The sequence below is a fragment of the Ictalurus punctatus genome, chromosome 11, assembly GCF_001660625.3.
Source record: "Ictalurus punctatus breed USDA103 chromosome 11, Coco_2.0, whole genome shotgun sequence".
NCBI classification, from domain to species: Eukaryota; Metazoa; Chordata; class Actinopteri; order Siluriformes; family Ictaluridae; genus Ictalurus; species Ictalurus punctatus.
In genome coordinates, this window is record NC_030426.2 from 7,433,292 (window position 1) to 7,458,403 (window position 25,112).

The 25,112-nt window shown below is 42.0% G+C and overlaps 1 protein-coding gene across 3 annotated transcripts; it reads right to left on the reverse strand.

Annotated features, from left to right (window-relative positions):
* Positions 1–844: 844 nt before the first annotated feature.
* cbfa2t2 (CBFA2/RUNX1 partner transcriptional co-repressor 2) lies at positions 845–24,037 on the reverse strand. 3 transcript variants are annotated; one of them, XM_017480456.3, is made up of 11 exons: positions 23,936–24,037; positions 8,947–9,090; positions 8,396–8,637; positions 8,199–8,288; positions 6,465–6,646; positions 6,132–6,373; positions 5,222–5,307; positions 4,738–4,945; positions 4,124–4,192; positions 3,704–3,894; positions 845–3,569 (listed from the first exon to the last, which is right to left on the reverse strand). In XM_017480456.3, exons 2-11 carry the CDS (start codon positions 9,062–9,064, stop codon positions 3,276–3,278), a joined length of 1,722 nt encoding a protein of 573 aa, XP_017335945.1. In that variant the 5' UTR covers positions 9,065–9,090; positions 23,936–24,037; the 3' UTR covers positions 845–3,275. The 3 variants fall into 3 exon arrangements, with proteins under 3 accessions (XP_017335945.1, XP_017335944.1, XP_053539556.1); XM_017480455.3 differs by lacking the exon at positions 23,936–24,037 and adding an exon at positions 23,794–23,929; XM_053683581.1 differs by lacking the exon at positions 23,936–24,037 and adding an exon at positions 14,444–14,869.
* Between the last annotated feature and the right edge of the window lie 1,075 nt (positions 24,038–25,112).

Sequence of the window (25,112 nt, forward strand, 5' to 3'; positions counted from 1 at the left end):
ATAGTTTGAATATGTGAGCTAGCTGGGTCAGTGTAGCTTGGAGAAGCAAATTATCCTGAAGAAGGAAGCCACCTTATCTGTTCATAGACTTCAGAATTTAACAATGAAATCTTGTGTTTTTTGAACGTTACTACTCAGACTTTTTGTACTGTAGCCCAATTTATCCGAAACTCAATAAAAAGGCCTTTCCTTTGTAAGCAGAACACCCACATCTACAAAATGAGACACAAATAAGACCCATAGACCAATCATAAGCCTTGGATGAACCATTCTCAATCTCATAGCCCTCTACACACAGATCAGTGCAGTTGTTCCACAAGGTCTGCATGCACACTTCAAAATAAAAGCCTGTGCACAACTGCAGAAAAAAAAGTTTAAATAGTTCTTTATTACATTTTTCTGCAATCGTTTTAATTGTTGTAGAGATGCCAAAGGCCTTGGGCATTATTCATTCATCTTCTGTAACTCCTTTGTCTTGGTCAGGGTTGCGGTTAATCAAGAGTCTATCCCAGGAACTCTGCGCACTGTCCATACACACCCCCATGCACAAAGTCACACCTAGGGCAAATTTAGCATAGTTAATCCACCTACTGTCGTGTTTTGGAGAGTGGGAGGAGAACCCCATGTCTTTTTGAATAGAAAACAGCTTTAAAATGAGTTGTGGTAATATTTTATTGCAAATATGCAATTAGTGCTTGAAAGAATCCTATAAAACAAGATGGAGGAGCTTCAATTATACATTTACGATATTAGCAAAATCAGCCCAAAATGACTTGAACCTGAGCAAACCGTTTCTTATTTACGAGTAAACCGTTAGTAAATAATGAATGTAATCAAACTCTGCTGTATTTAGTTCTTTATTACTACATCATATCAAGATTCTCTTTGTGTCTTGTGAGGAAAAAAAAAAACCCAAACATTTTGGTGACACATGGCTCCCAAAATACAGATCTTTTTTGTTTATAATTATATTTTACAGGTAAGTCATTTCATAATGAAAAAATAATGGAATTTATTTCGTTACATAAAACGTGAAAAGAATGTTGACACCAACATGACCAAAAAAAAAAAAGCAAAAGAAAAAAGATGAAACTCTAGCCTCTCTAAACGTGAACAAGGGAATAAACTTATTTACATATAATGTACTCCTGAGATTTAAATAGTTTCAGTTGCAACACTTACAGGCGACACCGGAAAACAATATTGCTGTTACAGAGCTCTAAACCTGCCACTGAAGGATCATATAACGCGAAATTAATTATGCAGTCAATCAAATACGACATGACATAACATTTCTGTATTGGGGTCAAATGACTTGAATTGGCGAGTTAATGCCACCCATCACAGACCTATAGACCACAGTATAAAATGATAAACTAATATCAAGGGCAATTTCACAAGCTTAGTATTATAAGGTTCTTCCTCCTATTCATTCTTAACCAAGACTATTGTGAGAATAGAAAGAACAAGATAATGATTTAAAAAAAAAAAAAAAAAAAAACTTCCAAAATGAAGAGTATTTTTGTGCAAGAGTTATGAAAGAACAAGCTGTAAACAGCCCAAACTGGACTGTTTGTATGAAACCTAGCCCGAGCCACGTTAAAGGCGTAGTTTTAATCAGATTTCTAAATTAAAACACCCCAAAGTTTAATTCTCACATTTAACCAAACAAGCTTAATTTTAAGACAAAGAAAACCTGAGAAGATAATTGACACCTTTTGCTGGGAACACAATGCTCTCTTATAAAGTGGCCGCAAGATCTTTGTCCTGAAGACAAGTTTTTTGTACCAGATGTGTTTTCACATTGTGTGTGATTATGCACTGCTCATCACTGCAGCCCGGACCCTCTAGACCAGGGGGAGTATTGCACAAAGTGAGCTGACCTGATGAGCCAGGCTTATTTCAGGTCACTCAAGCCTGGAGAATTGTGTCACTCGCTCCAATAATCTTAAGCCCCACTCAGTTACTATGGCAAGATGCTTTTGGACAAGCCTGCTCTGTGTCAGGCTAATCGTGACGTTTAGCCTAGCTTGATCAATACCATTGGAGGGAAGGGGGGGGGGGGGGGGGGGGGACACGACATGTCACAGTTACACTGAACTAAACCAACATTCTGCCACAGTGTCCAACTAAATTGATGCAAACCGAACAAATCTTATTACATGATGCATTGTCTAGCCTTAGAAGCTTTATTAGTTTTTTTTTTTGTTTTTTTTTTAAATAAAAAGTAGCCTACATACTATTAGGTCCATAAAACTGTTCACATGTTCAATACTTGGATATTCAGAACATATAAAAGCTATTAGTAGGTAATCTACACTGGCCAAAACATAAGCTCTACAATACATCCTACACTTACAGGTACTGCATGATCAGCTATGTTTATTAAAATACAAGTGGATGAGGGAGCGTGTAGCCCATAGCCAAGGGCGCAGAGCAGTCAGTCTAGCGGCTCCTTTATCCTTTTGGGACAGGACCATCCGTGCCATTCACAAATCGCAATAAAGCCACTCAACGGCTAAGGAGGTCCACAGATGATTAGAAAGCGCGGAGCATGGAGTGACCCGACTGGCTAGGTTAAGCCTATTTCGAAGAAGCCTGGATTTGAACAACTCACTTCGTGGAATACTCCCCAGGGGTTGGTAGCCATGGTCAAAATACAGAAACATGAATTCATGCAAGTTAGTGGTCGTACCATCGTACTTTCTGTTTTGCTGTCTGTCGAGTTGTTAATGGTACTTTTAGACAGCAAGAGCAGACTCGTATCAAATGAATACCGTCTTGATGCATGGCCAGCAATGGTCTTCCTGCTTCCAGACATTGCTCTACAAGCAATCAAATTGTCCGACACATGCAGTAGAAAACACACGTGTACGTACACAAACATGCACACATACTCACACTCACAAAAATGACTGACATGTTTTGTGCAAGAAGAATCGTTAAACACCAGCGCAACGGTCAGTACTGAGATACAGCAATCATCCGATGATTTATTTTTTTCCTATTCCTTGAATGGAGAACACAGAACATCGCTATACTTTGCAGAAAAGTGATTTCACATTGTTTACTGTCCTTAAAGAAAAAAAAAATATATATCCAAAACAGTCTTTTTGTCCAACTGAAAACAATAAGCCATTACTCCCATCATTTGTGTGAAATATCAAATTAATGAGTTTACTGATTTGGCTCCTTTTGCATGGTTTTCTGATGTTTATAGCCTTTTTCAGGTCACTGAGATGTAATATGTCCATATCTCTTCTTTAGCGTTTCCTCTAATGTGTGTTAGTGTCAGGGGTGGAGGCTGAGGAGGGGCTTGGGGGGGTAGAGGCTCGTGAGGTGTTGGAGGTTTTTTCCAGGCTGGGGCTCTGGGCTGGGCCGCTCTCAGGGGCTTTGGTCAGGATGCGCGTGTTAAGAACGGACACTGCTTTGGGTTGAGCTTGGAGGCCCGGGCTGCAGATCAGGTGGTGACGCTCCCAGTCTTTGTGCTGGCAGAAGGAGCCGCAATAGCGAGCTGCATTACACCCACTGCACGTCTCACTCGCCTTCCGGCCACAGTTCCAGCAGCACTGAGAGAAAACAAGAGCAAGAGTTGGTGTGGGTGGAAGTGAGTGCATGCTTAGTTCAGCAGATAAACAGACACAGATACTTAGACCGGATATGGGCTCACAGAGGGACAGATGGATTAAAAAGAGACACTTACCTCACTGGAGTCCTCTTGTTCGTTGATGACCTGAATCGCATCTTCTGTGGCTTTCCTTTTGGCTTCAGCCAGAGTTTTTTCCATCTTTGCTCTCTCAGCTGCGATCATTTCAAAGGCCTTCTGCTCTGCCTCAGCTACTGCCTTCTGCACCTCATCCATTGCCTGCCGCTTCACCTCGTTCACCGCTTCCTCTACAGTAGTCACACAGAATCAAAAAGGTTAGGATCTGAGCCACTGATTACAATACAAAAAATATCAAATATTAATATTTCTTTTCTTCAGATATAAAAAGTGTCTATGCAGGACATTCGTAAGGATTAGATGGGTTCTATAATGCTTGTAAATGCCAGATTAGATCGAAACTAAGGAACAGGTGCATGTGGGGGTAGTAAACAGGTTTCCTAGGGTTGCCACCCTTACCAGCTTTCCTCCAGATCTCATCAGGCACATAGCCAGGGCCAGCATGCAGAGAGAGCTCCCGCTGAGGATCTGAAAGATGAAGAGAACGTTCACATTAAAACACGGTACTCAATACCAGAAGAGGCCAATGCAGAGAGAGAGAGAGAGCGAGAGAGAGAGAGAGAGAGAGAGGCAGTCATATAGAAGGCAACTTGGTTTTGGGCAGGGACTGATCACAGATGGTAGAAATGAGTGACTGCCAGAAAGCAGACCTCAAACAACACACTCTCCTAATGTAGCGGCCTGGACACAAGCGTACAACACCTGCTCACTCAGCAGGCACACTGGCAGGCAGGCACGCGCACACACGCTCCGAGTCCATTAGTCAGAACACAAAGACAGTTGGAGCTTAGTACTGTAGTGCCTCAGATCACCACAAGAGGGAACAAACGAGTCACTCAAACCTCAAACATCCATGAATGGTTACACAAACATTGTTAGATCAGTTGCTAATGGAACAATTTTTTTCACCCCAATCATGCTCTAAACCAGTTATAATAGATACCAGTTATAATAATAATAATAATAATAATAATAATAATAATAATAATAATAATAAGTACTAGAGAACTCACCGGAGCTGACTGCATCAGCAGAGAGTGGACTGTGTGATTTGGAGAAGGACACAGCGCTGGGAGTTGGAGCGTTCTTGCGTGCACCGTCGAGCTGACTGGACCTCCGTCGCCAGTAGTTGAGCTCCTCACGGTCTGATTCCTGACAGCGCCTCAGGACGCTCACTGAACGCCTCGTCTTCTCCACCATGTCCACGATACAGTTCAGCACCTATAATTGTAATTTTTTTCCAGATTGTTTGCTGTTTTGTCTGTTCCTCTATAAATGCTCAAATTCATACAGACTCAACATGGGTGCAAATAGAAAATGGGGGGAAAAAAATTTTAATTGATAACTGAACACAAAAGCCTCTGTTTTTCTTATGTGATGCCCAATTCCTAATTGTAGTACACATGCATTATAATAAAGTACACATCTGGATGCTGTTCTGCAGCTTATTTGATATATCCTTGGACTAAGTGCGAATTATCGAGAAGTACTTCTTACATGGTCTAGATGTCTCCACTCGTCAGCCCACTCTCTCTCAGTCAGTCTGTGGTCGACTGGCTCCTCGTGGTAGCCCCCATTAGAACCTGATTACAAAACATGAGAACATTCAGATCTAGGAGACATAGCACACATAAAATCACTTACCATCAGACTAGGATATTTATGCCTTACAGAAGAAGAAGAAGAAGAAAAAAAAAAAACGAAAACAGTCAAATAAAAAAATTAAATAAATAAAGAACAGAAATAATTGAAAAAATACAGGAATAAAAAACAAAACAAAACAAAACAAAAAAAACACTTTAAGACAATGATGATACAATGATGAAAAACAGACTGCAAAGAGACCACATCACTCACAACCCACATCTGGAGCTCAGCTGTCAGAATGCATTCTCCACCTCATAGTGCACGCGCACACACACTCACGCTCAACATTCCTTCAGGGAGCCGCTCTGGCTGAGCGGAGCAGGCCACTTCTAAACAAATCAAGGCTTGGATATGAGGCTCTAACAACACACTTGCACGCGTGCACTCACACAGAGCCCACCATCAGTGTCGGGATGTTTCTACTCTTATTGCAGTTCAAACGCTCTTTAATGAAGATTGAGTATTGTGCGGAGGGAACTGGCAGAAGCTCAAGACAAGCACGAGGGGATTTAGCCCCTGCCTATATCAATTTACTTAAATGACCTCCTCTACCCTCTTTACTTTCCTCTCTACCACTGTCCTGTTAATGTTCAGGAATCGACAGATTTCTTTAACCTATCCATTCATCTATGTATAGAGCCACCTCTCATTATCTACCTACATTAATCCATGTAATGGACCATTTGATTTGCATAGTTTTTGGACAGGCTCCTGCCATTATGTGAATGTGTACGGGTGCACATGCAAGTATGGTAATTACCTGGTTGTCGTGGCCTGTCTTTCAGCTCTCTGAGCTCCAGGATGCGATGGGGCTCTCTGTACAGGTGTGGGGTGCTGATGTCATCCAGGGCGTAGTGCTGGAGAGGGGGTGGGGTCGGGTGAATCTGGAGTGGCACGGGATGGGCAGGGCTATGTCTGGGGGCAGGGCTAATGGTGCAGATCCGCTTGGCTGGAGGCTCTAATGGCGCTGGGGGTCGCTCGTGGAAGCCATTTTCTTTGGCTCTAATTAAAGATGGTTAATAAAGGAAAATTATGGATCATATTATGGTCAAACTGAGAAAACCACTTTGTCCAGTATATGTTGTGTGGGTACCTGCTAGGGCTGTGTCTCTTGCTGTGGTCGCTTGGCTCTAGCAGTAGCTCGGTGGAGTCTGCGGGAGAAGGTGCAGCTGTGCTGAGCAGCAAGTGCTCGTGTTGGGACAGATACTGTGCTGGAGTCTGCTTAGCTGCTCGTGCACAATGCAGCAGCTCTCTCTGAAGCAATGGCAGATTCGCCTGCAAGGGAAAAATGAATAAAACTGCATAAGTGTGTCAGATGCTTCTTCACACAGTTTCTATTTTCTCCATCTTTGACATGGTACTGATAAATTAGAACAAGTTTTCTGTATTGCCTAATTCTATTTATTTATTTATTTATTTTACAGCCTGAAGATATGCAAGCGGTTTCATCTTTTCCCTTAAGCTGGTTCAAATTAGCCACCCCCCACACACTGGTCCTGAATCGGGGCTTAGAATCAATCTGTGCAAAAACCTCAAAGCAGCCTCCGTGTCTGGGTCTTTGGCGTCTGCATGCAGTCTTTGATTGATGGAGGCCCTGCTCAGCATTACTAAACACTCCCTTAGCATTACGTCCCCCTCCAGACTACTGTTGGCTTTAACGTCTCCAGACAAAATACACACTAAATCGGCCATGTAAAAACCCCAGAGATGAGGGGAGGAGAAAAGATTTGCAAAGTTGTCAAGATGACACAAAACAGATCTATAGCATTCCTTGCACAGGACTGGTATATGGACTGTGTTATAAGAACAGACATGCTGATTACTGAAAAGCTGGTTTCCGTCAATGCGGATACATTAATTCAATAAAGAACAACAGAACCCATTTGAGCCGATTTAACCGCATATAAAAATACAACGTATATGGCTAACCTAAGTTTGACTCCTACCTACAGTTACAGGTTAAGGCGTGTTTAACAATAACCTGGCCTTAACAGGGCCCAATAAACATCCCTCGAGTAGGTTATCATTTCAAGATGGACTTCCTTGCTCTCTTTCTCTTTAATTAACACCATACTTTGCATAATTACCATTCCCTTCCTCTTTCTCAATCCCCTGCCAGTACATATGCTGTCCATCATTCAGGCAAGACATTTCCAGGAAGGGCCAATCCTCTGGACGCCTGCATTAATCTAAGCTGGAGTCCATATGTCGCTCAGGCCCCATAAAAGTGCTGGGACACTTTATAGCCATGTTTCACACTTCCGAATAAGTCTTAGATCATGCAGCAGGGGAGGAGAACTGTCTCAGTAACCCAGAGACATAAATCAGAGAAATTCTAGTTCTCAGAGAATTGCAGCTCTGAGAGAAAGTAATCTTTCGTCTGGAATTTCCCACCTCGTGGTATCTTTGCCTGAACATCAATCTGCAAGCATGGTGAAACCATACACGAAATGGATTTGTGCATGCCATCCAACCTATTTCAAATAGTGTAAAGTCCAGTTCTGTAACTCCCATCAGTGTATGTATAACCTCAATGGGCCAGCATACTTATACATTTCACACAGTATTAAGTATTTAATCCGAGGTTTCTTCTGGTTTCATCTTTGGTGAGGACACCAAGGAGAGGGTAAGCAAACAGTTTCAAATACTATTACTCCGGTTTGCATCCATCACACAGATCTTGTGCGGTTAATGCTCCATCAATAGTTCCGATCCAAGAGTTCTGGCTAGCAAAACTTCAGAAAGAGTATGGAGATATAGACTACACATTTACTCAACACTAGATACACAGAAGTGTAGAATACAGTAGAGTGGATAATGCATTTACCTTCAAGAAAGGGATGACAAATGGTCTTAAAGGGAAATTAGTGGCCTCTTGTAGTCTGGAATGAAATTCCTCAATAGTGACTGTGGAATTCTGTTAGAAGGAGAGAGTAAAGAGTTTTGTTAAGTTGAACAGAATACACAACACACTCTCTCACACACACACACACACACACACACACACACACACACACAACGTACCACCAAGGCAAGGACCAAGCTCCGCACACTCTCTCCAATCTCAGGCGAGATGTCGTTGCCAAACTGTTGCAATGTAGTGAGGAACCGCTTCAGTTTACTAAGCTGCCTAGCACCACATGTGGCTGGAAGCTGCTGATTGGCCAATGAAGAAGAAGAGGATGAGGATGGTCCATTACTGTAGCGCTGAGGTGGGGAGGGAACAGCGTTGAGGGTTGGTGGAGAATGGTTCATCCCGTTGGTCACTTGAAGAAAATGGCAGAATGACCAAATCAAATGAAATGAATAAAATGTAGAATTTAACATCTATTATGGATTTATAAAATGGTTCTAATCTTATTTTACATGAAGAAACTATAGGGTTAATGGAGGGTTTTTTTTTTTGTTTTTTTTTTTAAAAAGTCAGACAGATGTGTGCTGACCGATATAGGTGTAAAAGTGAAAGCAGATGGACTTCACAGGTGTGTGCACAACTGTTTTTCCAATGCAGATCTCGAATGGAGTGTATGCTACATTTTTAGTATGTAAACTGTGCATTTGTGTGGAAAACATACATGCTGTGGAAGAAAAGGCGGCAGGCCGGGGCCCGCTGGGGTTGACCGAGGGAAGAGGGGGCATGGCGGATACTGCCGGTCTGGAATGAGTCTTTACATCCACTGGAGAACCGGGCATGGCAAGAACCTTCTTCTCTCCACTGTCTGAGAAAGAACGAACACAGAAATATAATTTTAATTATATTTTCATTATCAAATATTTCAGTGCCTCAAATATTTCTCTGCTATATGAAACATGCGCTGGAAGCAAACACATTCTCTACTCTGAATAAATGAGAATGAAAGAGATAAAAGTTCCAACAGCAATGTGCAAAGCTCATATACCCATTTTCAGTCAGGAGAATATTTGAATTTAAAATAAATTTTAAAAAAAATTGTGGCATAAGGCAAATACCAAAACTAATTACCCAAGTAGTATTATATTAATACCTCACTTTGAAAATATTTTTTCTGGCTAATACGTGAAAGCCAGTGGGGATCACAGCACCAACACAAAACAAACTGAGCTCTGGCCCAACACAGAGCCTTGAGGAACCTCTCTCCCATGGTTAGAAGATGCCAGATGTCGTCTTCTTATTAACCATGGAGGCCCCACAGCTGAGGTGCAAATGAACCAAGCTTTGTCCCCGAGAAGAATAGTCCATCACTGAGCCCCTAGTTTGAGGGAGGGGGGCTGGGGGAGGGGAGAAGAAAAAAAAAGTGGCTTGGCTATTTCACGCTTGCTAACTAGCCTTCACAAAGGCCATTCACCGCAAACTTTCTGCCTTTGAATGGACCACCAAGCTCAACAGTCGTAGATCAGAGAAACTATTGTCCTTGAAAGAACCATGAGCTGAGCCATTAGCTCCATTGCGAGTATATCTGATGCTTGAAAATGCTTTTAGAATAGCGGCTAATAGACAAGCGTAGCTCAAGCTGCCAAAGGTCAGATGTTTCATAGGAGATGTTTCGTAGATTTATGGGCGTTTCTTTGTAAGCAGGACATTTTTTTTGTTCCATGTGTATTCATTGGGACTAACAGGATGAATTGGTGTCTACGGAAGGGAATTATAGTATAAGTTTTAAAAGACGACGTCTCGAATCAACTTATCCATGTTTTACTCCTACAAACAAATAGCTCAATGAATCAAAACTAATCCGCATGCACAAACAAGCAAAAAAAATAAAAAATAATAATTTAAAAAATATATATTCTCTTCAACTGTACAATTACTGGCACGTGTGACACACTCGTATGTTTAAAACGCACACACAGTCCTACGTGGCAAAAATGAAATATTTATTCCTTACTGCAAATAATGTGTTTTTTCCTTTCGGTGTGACCACCTGTTTTTCACCCAGGAGGCAGGAAGAAAAGACAGAACAAATAAAAGGGATGGATGCAGACGAGGCCAAGTGGATTGGCTCTGTGCCATAAAATGAATAAGGTCTACTTTTTCCATCTTTCTACAGAGGAAACACAGATCAACACAAATAAAACACACACTGGTGCGAGTTTCAGTGGTAAGAAGTGGGATCCCTTTATACATTTCACCAAAATTGTGCCCTTTTACTGTTTAGGAAATGATAAAGAGCTCACCGATCTCTACGTCTCTTTTACAGACAAAGACGACCTCATGTGTTATGTGAGGCCAATGGTAGCTCTTGGACTATGTTTGGACTTTGCTCTGTGCTACATGTTGCAATTAGGAGATGATGATGCTATATTAAACACACGTGTGCATACACACAAGGCAGCTGGGGTTCAGGACTTTCAGGGTGTACTGATCACCTGGCAAGATCACAGCGCTGTTAACACAGCCTATCTTTATCTGCTCGGCTAAATATTGATTCATCGACAATAAAACAGAGTGCTCCGCTTCCCAGGAGCGCCAACTGTTACTAAATGGCATAAAAATAATACAAACTACTGTGTATAGGGCTGGGAGAGCAACAGAGAGCACTAAAGTGTGTGGAAAAATATGAACAGATGAGAAATATGAAAGAAATATTAAACGCTTTAGACAAGCAATCCGTTTTTTTTTTTATGTGCAGGTGTGCACTTTTGTTATGCAAATAAAGCAGCGCTGCTTTCACCTGTCTTTTGTTATTTAAATCATGTTGTTTAGCTTTCACTAGTCTGACAAAGAAGGAGGTTGAGTATGGGAGCACATCTGTGCATGAAGCCATGCATGCTGTGGCAATGTATTTCCGACACTCTCACACGCTTTCTTTCACACGCAGTTATCCAAGCAAGCGTACAAACCTATACAACCTCAAACGCTAAACACACTTCCGCATTGCACGTACACGCCTTACCTACAGAGTCAAATAACTGAAAAACTCCAATAAACGTAACAAACGACGGCTTCATCATTTCTCAATTGACAGGGTTACTAGACCAACTACAAAACGTCTGAGAATTAACAGAATCTGAAAATTTGTATGAGAATACGTAGCATGGAATTTAAGCATGAATTAGCCTACGCATGGGCCATAAAAAGAACCACCAGTGAAAGTAGTCGGGTTTTTCAAAAGGCGTGAACTAGCAATGGTCAAAGCTCAGATGCACGTATAAGCCCCGGTTCGAGCATAGTTCACTGCAGAGCGTAACCAAGTCCATTAGCATGAATAAGTAGAGATATTTACTCCCTCCTCCACTGGCTAAAGCGCTTAACATTGGAGCAACTTGCACAAAGAGCTTATTTAAAAGCCCCGCTCTGCCTTTGTTTAAAACGATATACGCCTTTCCATTAAAAGCACTTGAGTGCGTCCAGACTGGAAAATCATTTAAACACAGCTCAACAAAAGACTGAAAGACTCGTACCACCTTCGGGCACCCAGCACCCACACAAACCCTGCGCCCCTTCCCCCTCGAGCCATGGATACAAAGGGTTAAGCTATCAAAATCTTCAACAGAGAGGATGTGTGTTCGGAGGGGGCATGGGTTGAAGGGGTGGGGGGGGGGGGGGGGGGCAGCAGCCTCAGAGCATCTCTACCATATGGAGCTAATGGGGCAGCATGCTGGCAGCTGGAGTCTCCAACAGTCACCTGTGTCTCAGCAGAAGGGGAGGAGAGAGAGAGAGGGACCTGGAGATGAAGAGGATAGAAGACATGGCTGATGGGAAGTGTGTGTGTGTGTGCGCGTGCGCATGTGTGTGTGGGGCAAATGGGGGTTGGGCAAAGGCAAGCAAAACAAAGGCTGCACCTGGTGCTTGTCAGTCCTCTCACACTAACAATACACACACACACACACACACACACACATCTGTTCCTCTCCAGCAATGTAGGCGTGTGTGCGCATGTGCGCTCAGCAACAGGTTGCACGACTGTGTGTGCACGCGCGTGTGTGTGTGTGTGTTGTATTATGGAACTACTTTGGCCTTACTAATTACAACAAAACAAACCCTCTCTTGACCCCACACTCATGAACCGTATTCAAATGAACTTCTTTTATGGCTTTCCATTCTGTGAAAGGACAAGCCTGGGGCTTTTATTAAGTTCCTCTATAACAAATCTCAAGAGCAGTTCAGAGATCTCCCACATGGGGCTTGAATAAACACAGGCCCTCTGTGTGTGTGTGTGTGTGTGTGTGTGTGTGTGTGTGTGTGTGTGTGTGTGTGTGTGTGTGTGTGTGTGTGTGTGTGTCCTCATTAGCAGTGACAATTTGTACTAAACATACTGAAGCAAACACAGGTATATACACATGAAAAAGAATGTCATTCCAATAGGATGGAGAAAGTGCAGCTAGATAGAACGCGGTTTCCGCACGCTTCAGGCTGTCGTACACTGTAGCTGTTACGACAGCTTCAGGAATTGTGTGCTTATTGCAAAGTTATTGCGGGAGAAATACGAGACAAGCTACAACTCTAGAATATTCTTCTAAATAAAAACTTTTCATCTTGTGGCTCTATTTGTATAAGCAACCAGCTTCAACAGAAAGCTATTCCAGCTAACGAATACTCAAACTCAAGAGATAAAGTCGTCACTTTTCCCTCTCGCACTCCCACGCAGGGCCTGCGAACATTAGGTCAAGCCGAGTCCCGTCTCTCTAATTGCAGGGGCCATGAGGAGATTAACTTACAGCTGTGTCCCCAGGGAAATCTGCTGGACAGTGTAGGTTAAAGTTTGGGGTCAGTGAATACAGCTCAGACAAAGAAGCTGCGCCGCTGTGGCTAGTGATAGTGCACTTACAGAGTGAGCGCAGCCGATGCCCTGCAGGGCCCCGCTCTCGTCTCGACCCTGAGAAGTGCAGGGTCATAATGGCAAGCTTATTAAAGCATGACTTCCACATGCACGGTAAATCAGCTGGATCAATAGATCGCTTCATGACACTTCAACGGTTACTGCAGGTTAGCGCTAACAGGGTACTTCCTGTTGGCTGAATCTCATGTGTGCGCTTAGTGTCCATGTGCGTGAAGTATTTTTAGAGTATCCTTGGTCCAGCCCTGAAAACATGCCCACGGACATGTGACCCAAACATGTTGCAAGATTCGGATCACATCTTTTAACTTCTAATCGAATAAAGGAAACGAGTAAACAAGCTGAACTGTCTGGTCTTCCACATCTCTTATTTCGCTCTCTTTCTCATGAAATCTGAATAATTAGACAACGTGCAAAACTGTACATTTTATGGCAAAGCAGACAGTCAGTCTGCAGGAAGGATCACACACGCGCGCGCACACACACACACACACACCTCCCTCCACAAACACTCAGGACTCTCAGGCTGACAGTGTACAGCGTGCTCTGGTGTATGTCCGTCAGGGCTTGTCGGGAGATTGTGTGTGCTACGATTATGCAGACCTGCAGTGACTATCAATCTACAACACACACTGCCCTGGAGCCCTTTTCCAGTGCGATGCAGCACAGCTTCGAGCAAGTCTGGGAAATATGCTGTTACTAAACAGACATTTTTGGCAAACCCTCAAGCACCGCCTTCTATCTGAACATATTTATGACACAATTCGTCCATGCATACCATCCATCTGATCATCCAACACACACACACACACACACACACACACACACACACACACACACACACACACGTCACTACTTATTGTGGCTATAGACAGGGAAGTAAGGTTTATGTGATAAAGTAATGCTTACACGGACAGATCCAGCAAAGGAGGAGCTGGTGATGAATCTCTCAGACTTTCCCCCACTGTGTGTATGTGTATAGTATTCTCCTGTCTGTGGTTAAAAAGTATGTGCCATGTGGAATAGCCATTGACTACCTTTACCCACAGCCAACAAAAATCAGCACTACACCATAACGCAAGTCTAAATATTAACAGCACAGTTCCAAAAGATTAGACTGCCAAATAGATATTTCAATTTAACGACACATATTGTGTTCCAGGAATGACCAATTTTGTCTCATGGAGGTAATATAAAATTCGAAGATGTCTTAAAAAGTGAAAGCATACAAGCAAGATATTTGCAGACACGCGCACACACACACACACACACACACACACACACACACACACACACACACACACACACACCTCACCTCTTGTGGACGGTCCTTTTCCCCCCACCCTTTTCTCTTAATCCAAAAACAAATCAGTCCCGTGGTCTAGCTTGTTTACGGCTCCTTTTCACTCCCCTTTTCTCTTCTTCATATGTGGGGCATGTGTCTAGTGTCTAAGCCCCCTGCATATGTGTGCTGCAGTCCAAGCTCCTCTTGCAGCCAGAGAAACACATATGGAGTCCAGATGGGCGAGGAGATTCAGAAAGACTTCTTTATTTCTCTCTCTCTCTCTCTCTCTCTCTCTCTCTCTCTCTCTCTCTCGCTTCCTTTCGCACTTGGGATGTAGCTTTATTTGTCTCACCACTTTTCACTTGCCTTTCGTTCTTTTGTTGCTCGGCTATCCAACCCCTTTCACCTCTCTTAATCTCACTTTGTTTTTCTCTCCATCTCGGTCTCTCTCTCACACACACACACACACACACACACACACACACACACACACACACACACACACACTTACTTCCCCCCACTTCACGATGCTCACTTGAAGCGTAGCTGGCTGGGCTAACAACACGCCCACTTGGTGGCTCCTGGCCAATCAGCTGATAATCTATTTAATGTATTTAGTGAGGCGGGTTTGGTGATTAACATAACTAATTGTTCTGGCACCACAAGGTCAAACAAAGTATGTGCCAGGACGAGGGGGAAAGACGAGTCGCTTAATGAAACACCCTGAATAATGAGACCTGACAATACACCTTAAAGCAACCTACAGTCATGTTATATTTATGTATGTATAAAAAAAAAAAATACATGAAAACAAAATGTACACACTTATACTTTGTATACACTATACTTACAGCATAACAGCCTTTCTACAGAAGCCAGGAGAGCTAAACGAACACAGTGGTGTCAAAGAAACACAAGCAGGCCATTATAAGGTGTTAAACGTCACTCTTTTGCAGGCTCGGTTTCAAGGGTCAGAGTGGAGCAACGAGGCACAGAACAACTGCTAACTAATCAGTGTACTCGAGAAAAGGAAAACTGCTAAATAATGAGTTTACACTTCACAGCGCATCTGTGAAACCCTTTATTGCCTTCCCCCCAGCCCTGCACGCCCAATGTGTGTTTCGGTGCATGTTTTGAACCCTCTGACAAGGTATACAACAATTTTTAGATCATAAGAACTTTTGCTCAAACTTGGTATTATTTATTTAAAAAATAAATAAATAAATAATAATAAAAAAAAGGCAAGAGATGTATTTTTTGATACAGAGGTTAAGCTGGTTAGGTGAAAACATATCAGCATTTTCGCTACAGTAGAGCAGAATTCAACAAAATTTGAAAGCTCCTCAGTTTAAAAACAAATCTGCAAGCATTCATACACCCTTAGCAAAATGTAACAAGAATCTTCACATAAAAAAATAAAAAATAAAAATAAATAAATTCACATACACAGAAGGGGCTGACCACAATACTCAACTCACTGTCTATACTTCCAGCATGACCACATTAGGATGAGTGCGCAGAGTTAAAGCACACACATACAGTGGAAACAGCTGTGCAGCCGATCTTCTCACAGCTGCATATGCACATGAAGTGTTCCTCTTCCCAGGAAACGCATGTGAGGACACATGTGAGAACTTCTCCACCCTACAAAACCCATAAACTACTCATTCAAGTCTGCAGCCATGATTAGCTACTCGATCGTTTACTGATTATTTACACAAGATTTCAGCCTATGACATCTATTCATGTTTTAAATACCAAACCAGTCGAGGTTACGTCAGACCGTTTGGAGAACGCTAAATTCATTCAGACCTATAGAACGGGTGTGAGCAACTCAAACTCAATCAAGTGGGGTCAATGCTCATAGCCCCGAGTTAATCTGAGTTTACGCCAACTGATTTCATTTACATGCTAATAAAGAGCTATAGGCTTCACCCCTGAAAAGCTCAGGACCCATAAAAGTGAGTTGACGTGGGCTTGTGTGTGCACATGCGATGTCGCACGACGGGTGGGGGAGGGCTATAGAATTTACATACAAAATGCAAGACCGCATAATACATGAGGGTGAGAAACGGGGAAAACACAAGCATCTCAACTGACACCGTAGGTCGGAATCACTTGCTCAGATTGCGCGAGGTGTGATTACTGTGAGGTCTGAACACCGCTGTTAATTTAAATCAGATTTCAGTCTGATCATCGTTCAGTCAGCAGTACTGTCTGTTCATCTGCACTGCACTCTTCAAAGCAGTCCTGTTATTGATAGATACGCCGAGTAGGGTATTCAGAATAACTGCCAATAAAACAGTTCTGTTTTATCTTGCACCTCAAGTTTCCCCACATTAAAAGTCTTCTTTCTTTATAAAAAAAAAAAAAAACGAAAAAAAAAAAAAAGCGCAATGTTTCCATTAGCTATGGCTGTGATCTTGGGTTCAAAAGTGTGCCTTGAAACAGAGAGCGAAATCTCCTGCTGGATTCCATTCTGAAAGAACAATAAACATCTACTCATCCAATTAGCAGAAGAAAAAAAATCCATTTCATAGACCCAATGTTGATCCTTCACTATGGTTTAATATAGTGTGCAGATTGATAGAAGGTAGTTTATACAGATGTTCAACACATAGGGGGGAGGAATTCAAAGGTGGGCCTACCCAAAACCGCTGTCCTCCCTGCCAACAAAATTCTTCACAACCTTCTTCCAGCCATGCACTCCCCGCTACCTCCCTCCCTTTCTCCCTCTATCTCTCCCCTCTCACGCTGGGTTTTGGAGTGGCATTCCTTCTCTCCGCTCTCGGCTCCAGTATGTCTGGCCATGCTGCACGCCTGGGAGCCATTAGTTCAAGTAAAGCCTGACGCACCCTGCCTACCCCCATTATAGGCACATGAACACACACACTTTGTGGCGAGAGACTGTGTATACATAGACAGAGAACATTTTAGAGAGAAAGAAAAGGGATATGCAGAGAAAAGTGTTGTGTGATGGTGAATGATGGTCTATGATCAAGAAGGGAGTGTCCAAAAGATTCATAAATGGATATGTGCGTGTGTGTGTGAGAGAGAGAGAGAGAACGCAAGAGAGAGACCATGGGTAATGAGAGCGTGTTTGTATGTGCATGAGTCTGCACTAAAATTTATGAGAGGTAGGTCACACGCTCGCTTGGCTGCAGCACCCCAGAGTTTCCACAGCTTGCAGCCAAGAGCATAGATGAAACACGTGTATGCGCGCGCACACACGCACACCAACCACACAACTATATATAATCAAGCTGTAGAGTCATTTCGTCTTCCAAGTCTCAAATACAATATCATGATGCCCTTAGAAATCAGTATTGCTGCTTCATAGTGCTCGAGTTAACCAAAACCAAATTCCCAGCGCATTACCATGTAGAGTGCACATAAACAATATGCTTGCTGTGAGAACGTTTAGGAAAATGGGAGTGCGTATATAATAATAAAATTAAAAAATTAAAATAAATAAAAACTACTCCTCAGTCAGGGTTCGGAAATGGAGAAAGAAAAAAAAAAAAAGAAGAGTCGATATTTTAGTTCCTGTTCTACAGTCCCAACCTCGACACGGCGTTCCTAAGCCAGTTAGAGCAAAATGAAATGCTGGTTATTTTGGTTTCTTATACATGTAGGTCTGAATATAACAAAATAGTAGATTCGGAAAGCTGTTAGTCCTGGCAGCTGTGTTTGTGTTGGAATTGTATTGTTTATGCAGCAACATGTAGCTAAGAATCAGCCTGTAATCACTTACTGGATGTCATCATAAAAATGTGTCAAATACAGTGTTACATGTCAATATAGTTAGGAAAAAAACGTCCCGTTTAAAAATGCACAGATATGCTAGCTGGCAAAATGCCCATCCCTAGTCTGGGTTAGATGGCTAAACTGTGATAAACTGCAGCACAACACGAAGACAGTCAGGTTATGCCTAATCCAAACATTAACATAATTAGGTTAATGTTGAGCAAATATTTACAGCAAGTTTAACCTACTATGTTTCCTCATCCATGAACTGAATCCATGTAACATTATACCTTCGCTACACAGCGTGTGTAAAAACGACCTACTGGAGGAAATCATGCAAGACGTGATCGTTTCAAACACATTCAGGACTTCCAGGGATAGGCTAGCGGGCTACACAAGCAACACGTTTTTAAAAACAAAACAAAACTGTGCAATGTGGTCACTTTCAGTTGTTTTTGTTCTCTGAACCGGTTGGGAGCCCTGTTTCTCGCTGTAGTTCAACTCTTTACCGCGATATGACTCGAATGTAAATCGTCATTATACGAAAGCAAGTTCTTCAAGCTTTACTAGGATCCTCTAACTGACGGTGAATATTACCAACTAGGTAGCTAACTAAAATAAACAACCAAATAAATGAATAAATAAAATGACTGCCTTTGGATAAATTACATGAATTTACTACATTCTTCATGACAGAAATGAATCTTGTGAAACGAGAGAGAAAGAGGAAGGAATATATTTAGCATTAAGGATAGTGATATCAATATTAAATGCAGCTTTAGTAATTAAGTCTCCTTAACAGAATGAGAAGTGTACTAATATGATGGAAAGTAAGGATATATTATTTACATACATATTTAAATAAATAAATAAACAAATAAATAATACATAAATAAATAAACACAGAAGGTGAAAGTGTCCCTGTGCTCAAAATTGGGTGTTTTGCTAAAACCCTTGTTCAAAGGGTATGGTTGTGCATGCCCGTCACCTGAAAGTTATCCTTTAATCAGTCTTTTTAAGTCTTGCTGGCCTCTAGGCAAGAGACACAGCTGTGTTATTACCACACACACACACACACACACCTGTGCTTTGCAGGTGGCTCAGCTGTGGTGTGCTGAGAACACCTGGCAGTAAGAAGAGACTGCGTAGGAGCATGCTTTTCCTCAGGTTGGACTGCAGGACCTGTTCTCACTTGTCAAGGTTACCTTCTGCCTCTGCATCTCTTTCCAAGGCCGTTTATACTAATACAGAGGGGGGGGGAATCTTCTGCAGGTGTAAAAAAATATATTTATTGCACCAAATTACAGAGGTTAAGTAACCAACTGCTTTCAGGCTTTCTACGGTCTTGTGGCTGTATGCTACAATACTGATGAAAGATACATGATGGATGAATAAATGAATACTCCAGTACTTTTGAACCAAATTTTCAATTGCAACATGCACACCATTAGTGAGAGGACCACAAGCACCACTCTCTCCAGTATTCGAATTCCCTTTGAAGCATTTGAGGTGCCAGAATTTGAATACTGAAATTAGTATTTGGGTATTTCTTATGCCCTACAAATCACATGAACTCAGTGAGGGGAGAAATATTTTAAAAAACTATATATATATATATATATATATATATATATATATATATATATATATATATATAAATATAAAATATATATATATATAAAATATATATATATATATAAAATATATATATATATATATATATATATATATATATATACACACACACACACGTATAAAAAAAAAAAGAGAGAGAGAGAGAGAGAGAGAGAGAGAGAGAGAGAGAGAGAGAGAGACACCTTGCAATATTTTGATGCAGAGATCAACACTGTCATGGTGTACAAGTTTGGGGTGTTCACTGGAACTAAAAAGCCTCTGGAGCAGGTGTTTGGTTTTTTTTTACTCTCAGGGAGAGTTCCCAAGACCAAAACCAATGTGCTGAGGGCTACAGGCGCAAATACTGAGCTGATAATGTAGTAAACCACAGTTTCTGCATATTTCATTTCAGCTGGTATGATGTCACTTGATTATACCAGTTAATTGAACATCAGCTCATCAAGTTCTTTATGGAAATCAGAATAATTACATAATATTTAACTAGTAACAAAGTTACATCCCTATTCAATACACACTCCCAACACTATCAGCCAAAGACACTTCCAAGTTTACTTTGACCATGTTGTTTATCTAAACAGATATTTGTGGTGTATATCCAAATTGGTATATGATATTGTCCATGACAATCTTCTGTATGATATAGACAGAGTGAACACAGATTAAGCCACTCTCTCACACAAACACACACACAGAGAGGTGTGTGACACACACTCCCACTTAGGCACGCACATACAGTCTGTCAACACACAATAAGAGTTCTCACAGTCTAGAGTGAGGGAACTTTTCCTTTTTCCCCCCTCAATAATCCATTGGCCGCTGACAGCCATGGAACAGCTGGCTTTCCTATTGAAACTGGGAGGAGAGCAGGACTGGGGGGGTGGTGGAAGACAGAGGCAGACACCAGGACAGAGACAGTAAGAGTGTGTGAGTGTGTGTGTTTAAGACTGAGAAGCTTAATGTGGTGATAAGCCTCTTTCACAAGGTTTTGAACATTCTCCCTATGATGATCTACTGACTGACTGGTGGCTTTGTCCTATTAAGCACACAAAACTGGAGAGAAAGAGAGAGCAGGAGGGGGGTCTGACCCCAATCAGATAGAGAGAAACCCAAACCTCTCACTACTGCGAGGGCTTTTCAAAGCTCATTTGTGCCACTGAAAGTGAGCTACTGAATGAATCTGATATCTGGTAGCATGTGTATGCTCTAGAACACCACTCCAAGCCAACCAAACAGTACTGCTGTTAGTACAGTGTAGAACTTGAGATCATTTGAAATTTTGACAAAACAAGTGCAGGTTAAGAAATCGTCTATTGTTCCTTCTACGTTCGTTAATGAAGTTTGTCATTATTCTGTTTGAATCAACTTGAGAATAACCGGTCCACTTCAGAAGAGAGCCAATACCAGCTCAGTTTTATCAGCTTGGAAATCAAGACTTGGTCAGTGTTGGACGACTTAAAGAAAGACAGAAGGCAGCAATCAGCATTAAAGTCAAGCTCATATCCGCAGTTCTAAACTCGATGCAGAGGTCTGACTCCAGGAGGTCCGGTCCCACTAATAACCCCGTCTCCAGTGGAGCGCCATTCTGGGCAAAGGCACTGGTGGAGGGAGCCGAAACATCTGGATCCCATCTTTCCCAGCCTGTCCGCACAGCGCCACGCAACAAGAAACATCTGGCGGCGCTGATGTCAATTACTTCATCACGTTTCCCTTCATGGATAATCTGTTCTTAAACACTCCCCCTCTCTCTCACACACAGCAACACAGTGATATCAGGAACATCCACAGCTGCTAGACCAAAGAATTACTGCACCAGACATCTCTTTCTGGACATCACATAGGATGAACTGAAGGCATACATTTTGTTTGGCAGGGTTGCTAGTGCATATGTAACCAAACATCCACTGACTTATGATTAGATCTGAAATATATTACATTTTCATTATAAATTCTTGGAAATAATTCCCACCAAAAACTGGTCCAGATTCTACTGACATTCCTCTGGAAGGCTGAATGAAAGTGAATGAACCATCAAATGATTTCCCCCCCGAAAAAGAACTTCAATAAGGTCTGAGAAACTAGCCTCTAGTGGCACAAACATGCCGGATGGTTCACAGGAGGTCAAAACATTTGGGGTGGTTCTAATGCAAAACCCAAGACTGTCCTAGCCTAGGGCTAACACATACAGCTGCTAAGGCTGGAGAGAAAATCCAAACTCCAGCCTCTCCTCTCTCCTGCTTCCTTTCTGACGTTCACAAACTCTCCCATGCGACCAAAGTGCTAGACTGCCAGCACTGGAGCCCCACAGCAGCAAGCGCCAAAACCAATTAGATCTCCAATTCAAACCTGAAGGGCCTCATTGTCCACAGTTCCTTTGCTTCAAGTCAGAGGAAAGGAATCTGATTCACACACGCACAGTGCTAGAATGGAAGTGGAAAACTAACCTACGGTCCAAGTCAGCACACGTCTTCAAAAGGTTAAAACGATAATACAAACAGAAAACAGACATGTGAAATATACTGTAAGCGGGATTAAGTTGTGACAGGTGATAAAACAGCAACCCGTGCACACACATGCATTAATAGTCTGTTTGGGCAATTCATTGTTTGATCATGATGGTTCAGCACCAGCATGGTGGCACAGCAAGCATTGCCGTCTCATAGCACCAGGTCCCTGATTCAATCCTGATCTCAGGTCACTGTGTTTTGCATGCTCTGCTTGCATCTGCATCCTCCAACTCTCAAAAGCATGCCAGTAGGTGGATTTCTAGCTTTAAAGTGAACGAGTGTGCATGTGTGAGTGCATGGTGGTGGGTGTCCCATCCAGGGTATATTCTTGCCTCGTGCTCCCAGGATAGGCTCTAGATCCACAGAGACCCTAACTAGGATAAAAGTGCCTATTAATGAACAACTGAAAGACAATTCAGTCACCATTACCAATTGAGGGTTTGAGCACTGCCCCCTTGTGGTGCAAGCATTCATAACACTTTCATCATCATCATCATCATCATCATCCATAGCAGCATCTACACCTTCATCACTAAGTTGTGTTATTTATTCTATGGCTACACCCCAACAGTTCAACAACAGCCGGTCTCATCTCTGGGTTTTGGCACCCATGTGCCTCTAGACAGACAGACAGACAGACAGATGCACCGGCAAGGCGAGGCCTCCTGCAGTTCTGTTCTTTAGCAGCACTAAAGTCCAGATGGTGTGAAACTTTGCTGAGTGGATTAGCTCCAAATCCTCCAGTATGAGGAACGGATGGGAAAGAGGAGGGGGGAGAAGAGATAGTCCTTCTCTAAGCAGTTCTCACACATAAGACTTGATTCAAGGAACCTTTGGTCTCCATAAGTCTGACAGACAGTCTGCAGGTTGAAGCTGTACACGCAGCAGTCTATTTGAGGCTATTTTGCACCACATAGGTAAACTAAACATGGGGAATGAAAGAGGTTTATACACTCAAAACAAACAAAAGTGTACTAAACTGAACCTTTCCTCGTCACTGGGGTAGTAGCTTCAACTTGGGGCTCAACCTTACAAAAGTGGTCCAATTAAGTACCCTAAATAAAAAAGAGACACACTGAAAGGTACAAAAGACAAAACCCTCAGAATACCAACACAATGACAAGGAAAAGTACGATTTAGTACCAGCTTTTATTCCAGAGAATGTACATTCATACGAATATGCGTCATAAATAAATAAATAAATAAATAAATGTTTGCCAGTGTAAAGTATTATAGAATGGTATATAATAGTATTATTGGAGCATCCCAGAATAAAGATGCCCTGCTTTCCTCCATTACTGAGCAAAACTCAAACGCATCTGAAATAACAAAATAAAACAAAACCCAAAAGCATCTCCAGCGAAACAGCCCATGTTTGCAGCCCTGACTTATTTATTACCTGATATGAAAATGCAACTTCACACAAGCAGTCTCAGATAACCGGCGCTTTTAAAGCCTGACAAAATTCAAGCCTAAATCTAATAAATCACTTACATTGGAAAGTGCCCGAAATTCCGACCATTACTCCTCCGCGCCGGATTTCGGATCCGAAATGTCGACGCTTTGACCGTTACAAACAAACAAACAAACAAACAAACAAACAAACAAAAAATATATATATTATAAATTTTCAGACCTGCTCGCGACTACACGCCTCGCGCGCGCAGCTCCTCTGAGTGAAGCGCGCGCACTAAACAACTGACAGAAAAGCAAAGAGGAGCAGAAGGGCGGGGCTAACAGTGAAGAGGCGCACGAGCGCGTTCTGCCTCGTCACGTGTCTCACCACGTGCAAAAATTACTCGGAATTGATAAGCGCCCTGTAAACACCTGCTTTTAATTAGCTCCCAGCCCAGCCAATAGCCACGCGCGTCTGGTTTTGTTGCGTAACTCAATGCAAACAAATAGCATTTAGCACGTTCAGTGCTACGTTAATTAACGTCGAATTCGCAGATGCCCAACACAAGTGTGGTGAAAGTACGACTGGGCACACAGTATTTACATATTTAAGCAGAAAATCAATTACAAACTTGATAACAACACGACTAGAGTGCTAGCATAAAAACTAGCCTTGATAACAAAATACAGGTGTATATGACAAACAGACAGACAGATAGATAGATAGATAGATAACTTTATTATAAATTTCTGGAAATTTGTCTTCAGCTTCACAATGCCTACACCTGAACACATGAATGCAGGATTCAGTAATCAGAACATGAAACATAAAGTAAATGTTACCTTTCTAATGTTACTTGTTCATTCATTCATTCATCTTGGAACCTATTCTGGGAACACTGGAGGTGAGACTACAGCCTGGATGGGACACCAGTCTAAAGAAGGCACCATGCACCTGCTCATTTACATCAAAGACAATTTAGAGATAATACAGCTACTGGCATGTATCTGTGAAACCAGAGAACCTGGAGGAAAGCCACACAGACATGAGGAGAACATCCGAAATTCCACACGGACAGTAACCCCAGCTCAGGATCGAAACAAAGACCCTGTAGTTGTATGGCATTACCATGCCACCTGTTATATGTAGGTAGCTAACCAGCTTAACTAAGGTAGTTTGTTAGCAAACTACCTAACTAGATAATTATATTTCTAATGAGAACTAGCATCCAAATTCACTAGCAAGGCAGCTCACATTGAGGTAACTGATGTATTATTAAAATCAGTAGCCAGGTTTGCTAGAAAGCTGGTAAAGTTTTGTAACCTTTTACCAATGATTAAATTGGGTGGAAATATAACACATTTATGTTTTCACCCAACTGCAAATATTATTGTCAAATGACTATCTACTTACTCAA

Coding starts and splice junctions, on each gene's coding strand:
- cbfa2t2 (XM_017480455.3), bottom strand. CDS start 23,821: ATGGTCGGAATTTCGGGCACTTTCCAAT. Junction 5,308..6,131: donor AGACAGGCCACGACAACCAG/GTAATTACCATA, acceptor TTTTGTAATCAG/GTTCTAATGGGGGCTACCAC. Junction 3,570..3,703: donor AACAAGAGGACTCCAGTGAG/GTAAGTGTCTCT, acceptor GTTTTCTCTCAG/TGCTGCTGGAACTGTGGCCG.